The sequence below is a fragment of the Pangasianodon hypophthalmus genome, chromosome 8 (genome assembly GCF_027358585.1).
Source record: "Pangasianodon hypophthalmus isolate fPanHyp1 chromosome 8, fPanHyp1.pri, whole genome shotgun sequence".
NCBI classification, from domain to species: domain Eukaryota; kingdom Metazoa; phylum Chordata; class Actinopteri; order Siluriformes; family Pangasiidae; genus Pangasianodon; species Pangasianodon hypophthalmus.
In genome coordinates this window covers 15,064,330-15,071,571 of record NC_069717.1, presented here as the reverse complement: position 1 = coordinate 15,071,571, position 7,242 = coordinate 15,064,330, and the positions used below count along the sequence as shown (strand labels likewise).

At 38.5% G+C, this 7,242-nt stretch overlaps 1 protein-coding gene across 8 annotated transcripts; it reads right to left on the bottom strand.

Moving 5' to 3' along the window:
* Positions 1 to 483: 483 nt before the first annotated feature.
* On the bottom strand, positions 484 to 6,693 carry nudt12 (nudix (nucleoside diphosphate linked moiety X)-type motif 12). 8 transcript variants are annotated; one of them, XM_053236020.1, is made up of 7 exons: positions 6,255 to 6,693; positions 5,843 to 6,058; positions 4,962 to 5,533; positions 4,584 to 4,751; positions 4,372 to 4,485; positions 3,517 to 3,716; positions 484 to 1,282 (listed from the first exon to the last, which is right to left on the bottom strand). In XM_053236020.1, exons 2-7 carry the CDS (start codon positions 6,046 to 6,048, stop codon positions 1,271 to 1,273), a joined length of 1,272 nt encoding a protein of 423 aa, XP_053091995.1. In that variant the 5' UTR covers positions 6,049 to 6,058; positions 6,255 to 6,693; the 3' UTR covers positions 484 to 1,270. The 8 variants fall into 8 exon arrangements, with proteins under 8 accessions (XP_053091995.1, XP_053091990.1, XP_053091994.1 ...); XM_053236015.1 differs by lacking the exon at positions 484 to 1,282 and adding an exon at positions 1,996 to 2,938 and having other exon boundaries at positions 6,251 to 6,693; XM_053236019.1 differs by lacking the exon at positions 484 to 1,282 and adding an exon at positions 1,996 to 2,938 and having other exon boundaries at positions 5,843 to 5,983; positions 6,251 to 6,693.
* Between the last annotated feature and the right edge of the window lie 549 nt (positions 6,694 to 7,242).

Here is a 7,242-nt window from a genome sequence, read left to right as displayed (position 1 = left end):
TAACATCACGTGATACAGTAACCCCTGCGAGACTCGTTTTTTTGGCTCAAACACGGCCTCTGGCGGTTGAAGTAGACTGTACAGTTGAGTTCATCCGTACTTCATATCGTTAACGTGTTATGGTCAAAGCAACCACCAAAAACACAAGCCTATATTATTAGAGACTTTCTGAAGGAAGAAAGTACAGCATTTGTAGATCTGTAGCAAGTCATTGTTGCTTAATCTTGCCTTGGGAATGTGGAACTCAGCATACAACAGGAAAGAAAAGGATATATCACTAAATCAAAAGAATCTAAGAAATAAAACTACAGGTATTTCCTTCAGCAAGTCCTGAAATGTTTTCAACAGATCTACTTAACTGTTACTAGAACTTATAAAGAGCTATTAATAAAACATTATTATAAGGGTTACAGGTAATAATTAGAAATAACTAATATTTGATTAATACAACACATTTAGAAGTTCTTTAATTGTACAGCACATATTTCCAAGCACACACACAGTTATAACAGTCAGAAAATCATACAACGTGAAATAAAAGATATCTATATCAGTAAGTAGAAATGATGGGAACACATCATATATGTGTCTACAACATGTGACAACAATAATTGAATAAAACAAGCATTACACAAAATGGACCATGTTTTCCACTCAGTTGGATAACCATTTGTTCTGGGAAAACATTACAGACCCCCCTGAGGTATATTTAAAATAAATGCAAACAAATTGTCATCCTTGAGAATTAGGGGTTTCTGAAATCTCTAAAATCTGGTTTGATCATATGAAAAAGGAAAAATTCAGATGTCATACTCACATGAGACATAAGGAACCATTTCATTTCTTTGTCTCAAACGCACATTATACCTGCTCGTATATAGCTGGGGATAGTTGTGTATTTGATTTAGGAAACCCTAATTTACACAGTCTAAGTTTTGCTTCCATAAAACCTAATGCAAACATGTATTTGATTCAATCTTTTTTCAATCTCAGTGTTTGAAATATTCTTGCTTTATCAATGCATTTTCCTTTATTTTGAGAAACTTCCACTGAATTGCCAGTGTATTATCTAAAACACTCACCTTCACCTTCACACAAACAAGTCATGCATGATTACAATGTGTGGTACAGATCAGGCAGACCAGAATTTCTAGCATCAGAGGTCCTTATTGGCTTACATATAATGATGCCAACAAATGTCCTTATTGACGTATGTATAACAATGATTGGCACATTGTTCAGAATGTTTTCACACAGCCATTTCCAGGGTTTACAGAAAATACTGGGGAAAAAAAAAAAAAAGTGTAGTGATTGGAGATAATATGGATGAACAGCTTGTGGAAGAATAAACAAGACTGTAGAACCAAAGACACAAGCCACAAATCACATCTGAATTCATAATTAGTGTACAGCATACACATGACACACATGCAATACACAGAAATTGTTTCCTTTACCTGTCCTAAGGGCCTTGCTCAAGGGCCCAGTTGTGGTAGCTTGGTGGTGCTTGAACCCCTGACCGTCTTATTAGTAACCCAGAACCCTATTGAGAATCACTGAATTGTATGTGCTCTCCACAATATGCACACTGGCTCTACTATACATACTACAGAGAAATCCTGAAGCTCTGTTCCCATACGCTTTGAACTTCATCCATTGATTCAATTCAATTCAATTTTATTTGTATAGCGCTTTTAACAATGGACATTGTCACAAAGCAGCTTTACAGAAATAAATGGATTCACAAAAATATATTGTAAATTGTCATTGATTGGCTTTTGATAACCGTATTTATGCCACAGCACTGTTGAATGCTCAAAGCTAATTTGTGAGAAGGCATTGATTAAATTTCACTGTAAGTCACCACAAGATAGGTGGAATGTGACTGTTTTAAAAAGCTCTGTTGGGCTCCAAAGTGGCCTAATAGAAAAGCGTTTGCCCAGTGTCCAGAGATCAGGAGTCCAAGACAGCAAAACTGGCCATGCTGTCTGGCTGACCTTTTTATGTTCCTACTGGGGAAACTTGGCCAAGGAGCTTATCTTTCTCATTTTTGAACACTGGACTTATTAACAAGAATCAAGCGAATAGAGCCTGATACTCAATTTTTTTTTTCAATTATCCTGGTAAATTATCTGGTCCTGGGCTGCTACCTTGTCATTGGTGGACCCATTTGCACATCCCAGAGAACTTGAGAGCTACAATGGCAGGGACAAATATCCCTGGCAGGTCTAACCGTGCCAGACAGGCCTTGGGTCAGGGGCCAGACTAGATTCAGCCCCTGGACCTCCAGGTTGGGGGTTGGGCATGAGGCCAACAACTCCACCCTGTGAAAACTGCCTTGTTACAGAAACTGCAGTAAACACATCTTCTGATATCGCTACAGAACCTGATGAAGCTGGCCAGACAAGAGGCTACCTTAACTTCTTGACAAGATAAGCCTGGAAACGAGGACTAGCAGGACGAAGTGGGACCTTTTACAGGCTACCCAGTCTTGGGCACAAGGTGACAAATTTACTGTTGGAACTTTGCAAGAAAATGAGAAAATGGCAATACACCACCGGCTCTGAAATAATCCACCCTCGCAGTCTGGAATGAAAGGTAGTACAACTTACAAGTGTAATCATTTGTAAGATTGTTAGAATGACAATCTGGTCACTTACATCTATTTCATATAGTAATACTACAATTAATTCATAATAATTATGTTAATTTAAAAGAGTTTTATGATGTAAGATGCACTTTTGAGTCCATCTCAAACTCTCATACCTCCCAACCACATCTCATGACAAATTAGGAAAACACCCCAATAATGCTGGTAACATTCAGTTTAAAGGTTTGAGTTTATTCCAATCCAGTGTTTCACAAGATAATGGGCAATAGCTTGTCTTGGAGGCATGAAAAAAACTGCTTGGTTACCCTTCACAAGAGCATCTATTACCTGCAAAATTTATGAAAATGTTAATAGGTTTGACAAATTTATACGAAATCACACTGCATGGACAGAATTCTCCAATTGACTACATACTTTGTTTTACACTGTGTAATAATGTCATTTTCATTTATTAATCATATAGCTTTTTATTTTTTGTTATAGTGCAAAAGAACAGTATGCAAAAATATCCATGTGTCCAAAATATGTCCAAAAATATGTTTTTTGCTTTCTAAGCAAATTCATTTGAGGTCCAGAGTTATGATAACTGCATGAAAAAAAGTAGAAACAACTTCATGTTAAGGTAGTTGCTAACACAATAAATAAGAATATGGGTATTTCAAAAAGTGCTTTATTCATTTTTTCTACCTATGTAATAGTTGCTTAACTTAGCCCACTCATGAGTTCAACTTACCCTTAGAGTAAGTTGTGCCAAAAGTCAAACCTTTTCAAGACTGCATATAAAGGAAACTTGATCTAAATCCAGTATGTTGTTTTCCAAAGAGTCAGAAACTTTTTAAGGTAATATTCTGTATATTTTTGATTGCTCTGTAGAACTGTAGAACAGTAAAAATTCAGACACTTACCTCTTGCCTCGTGAACCAGCGAGCATCTTCAATTTCATTTTCATCAACCTTTATGTCTGTAGACACTGCTACTGCAAAGCAACCAATCATGAGCGATGAAGGCATTGGCCATGGCTGGCAGGAGACATATTGGACAGGGCCAACAGCAACTCCACTCTCTTCTAAAACCTCTCTCCTTACTGCATTTTCAATGGTCTCACCTGTTCCAACAAGCACAGTAACCAATTCATTTACAAGACACTGCAGATCTTGACAATATAAAAGCCATTATAAATTAAAGCATAGATATGCAGATTTTCTCCATAATTACACTCTTAAAACAGAGGGTTCCTCATGGTTTCTCTGTAAGGTTGCTGATTATAGCTTTCAACATGAGTTGTACTTGGAATCCCCTGTGAACTTTTAGTACTTTGAGTGCGCTTTTGTCATTTAAGATTTTTAGTTGCACATAATTTTTTTTTTTATTGATTCATCTTCAATAACTGCTGTTGTAGTGGAACGCCAGTCCTGGGAGACTTGGGTGTGAGGTGGAAATACACCCTGGATGGGATGCCTCTCCATTACAGAGCACCATGCACACACATTCATATATACATTCACCTACATGTATGTAATTTGGGAGGTGGAAGGAAACCCTCGCAGACATGGAGAGAACATATATTGCTTCAAACTTCCAACTTTCAAGCATTTAGACATTGTCCTGTTGCACCCCAAAAAAGATTAAAAAGAACACCAATAATATTTACTCTCACACAATTTTATAATGATCAGTTGCTTTGTGTTTTTATCCCATAATGATACTTAAAACAGAGTCCTACGTTTTGTGTAAAGAGCAAACTTCTGCTTTTTATCTACCTGGTTCAATGAACCCAGCAAGACATGAAAACATTCCTGGAGGAAATGTCTTCTTTCTTCCTAGTAGGCACTGATTCCCATCTGGGTGAAGGACCAGCATGATCACCACAGGATCTGTAGTATAAGGAGCCCAAAAATCTGGTGAGTAAATTCACTGGTGAATCTGACCATGATTTCTGATAGATAGCAGAAACAACTCAGAAGTTACTTACCAACTCTAGGGTAGCAGGTATTGTGGATTCCCTGGAGACTCCTGCAGCCCTCTGTCAAGCAGGTTCTTTTGTAACCTCCTTCATCCACTTTAGTCTCACCACCACACGTTGGGCAGAAACTGTACCGGCTGTGCCATGCAAGGACAGACCTTGCTTGTGCAACAATACCTGTGTATATGAAAGAAAAAAAATGCAATTCTGTGTGGATTAAAGGAGCAAACTGAGTACAAGAGATTCATACCTCTGGAACGAGAATTTTATTCAGAAGTTACTGTTTTGATCGAGTTATCCTTAAACGTCATATATAAAGTAAAATATGCAAAATATAGAAAACACTAAATAATACACTGCTTAGACCAAATCAAATGGATGTCCCACCTGCTTCATCTTCATTTAGCATTAGGAGCCTTGGCATTGGCCTTGTAAGGAAGAAGCTGTTTGAAGCTGTGACCTTAAGACTTTCTGTGGGATTGTTGTTGGTATTTAGAGCGAACCATGCAATGAGTCCATCCTCCTTTGACACCGCAGAAGAAGGTGAACATTCCTGCTTTTCTACTCCCAGAAAAATAACCACTGTGTCACTCTTTTCGATTACTTCTTTCACAGAGTCCTTTCCAAACCTGTATAGTTTTAACTTAGGTTGAATATCATTCATTTCCTCCGGCTCTGTTGTAACAAAAGGGTCCAAGTTATAAAACACAATGAACACTGTTTCAGGAGAAGACTGTTTAGCTGAAAGCCATTCCGAATCAGTCCTTTTATCACTCATTCTGTTGAGATATTCTCTACTGAAGTATGTTTCATTCTCTGTAGATTTATTGCTGGGTAGAACCCCTTGAAGTGTGACATCCCCACTGCTGGATAAAAAACGGGCAATGTGTCTGTGGCCCCAGAATTTTGCTATGTCATGAGCAGTTTGGCCTGACTTATTCACCAAATCTTTATTACACCTGTTGACAAGAAATGTTCATTTTAGTCAAGAACCTTTACACTTTGTTACTTCAAGGATTTCTATCATATCACATAGTTTCAAATCCACGATATATTATTTTATTTAGCACGTTTATTCAAACATTGACAGAGAATAAAATACACACACACACACACACACACACTGAAGAGCAGGTGAGGTTAGGGCCTTGTTTATTGGCCCAATACAGTCTGTCTTGTAATGCTGATACTACACACTACTTTCATGGCACTAACACAAACAACATGTCATCAACAACTAAGATGTATGTAAACACTCATAAACTTACCCATTTAAAAGTAATGCTTTTACCACATCAAAGTGTCCGTTTCTCGCAGCCAGCATTAAGGCTGTCCATCCTTGTCTCCCACTTTCATTGAGCAGTTGACTGTAGTGAGAGATCATAGTGGAAACTTTGGCCAAGTCACCCCTGGAAGCATAATCCAGGAACTGCTCAACCATCTCATCCTTAGCACTCATCTGAACACTTGTCATGTCTTAAGTACTGGAATAAAATAATAATAATACATTTAAATGAGAAATACACATAGATATCTAGCTTAGCACGCAATAACAAAACAACCTCTTGTTTACGTGTATTTTATCGTTATGTAAGTTGAAAAAGTTTAAAGTACTGGAATTTCTAAACTCAACCTTCTGCACTACTTTTAAGTAAGTATGTGTCGAAAAGTATTACCTACTTTTGAGTACCAGGTGGTAGTATACGATGTGAGAGCTTTCACACTAAGTGAGCTTTTCACTAAGTGGATCTTTAGGTGTAATATAATACGTTTAAAATGAATAAAACTAACTTAAGCTTTCAAATCTGACACCAAAGGTGCAGAGAAATCACGACGCTATATAATATAAGCTTGCAGAAGTACGGTAGGAGTAAATAATTAACAGTCTTCATCCGATGTGGTGCCCTACTCCCTATTCCCTAAAGTGCATTACATGTGTTGTTTACCCTCTAATGTTTATCGTTTGGACTACAACCTCTTGTATTGCATTGCAGAATTTCATGAATTCACCAGCTATTCCCCACAGTGTTTTTAGACTTGAATCCAATTTGGCAAAACTCCCCAAATAGTGGACTATGTAGTGAATATGGTGTGATTTCAGACATATGTACAACAGGGTCAGCCGCCGCGTGTTGATGACGTGTTACATCACGTGATACAGTAACCCCCTTCTAGACTCGTTTTTTTTGGCTCAAACACGGCCTCTGGCGGTTGAAGTAGACTGTACAGTTGAGTTCATCCGTACTTCATATGAAGTGAGTGAGTCAGTGAGTGAAGTGACTTGTGGCCAAGTATGGTGACCCATACTAGGAATTTGTGCTCTGCATTTAACCCATCCAAGTGCGCACACACACACAGTAGTGAACACAAACACACACACCGTGAACACACACCCGGAGCAGTGGGCAGCCTTTTTTGCTGCAGCGCCCAGGGAGCAGTTGCTCAAGGGTCTCACCTCAGTCGTGGTATTGAGGGTGGGAGAGAGCGCTGGTAATTCACTCCCCCCCACCTACAAACCCTGCCAGACCTGAGACTCGAACCCACAACCTTCAGGTTCACCTTCGGGTTGCAAGTCCGACTCTATCCGTTAGGCGTATCGTTAACATGTTATGGTCAAAGCAACCACCAAAAACACAAGCCTATATTATTAGAGACTTTCTGAAGGAAG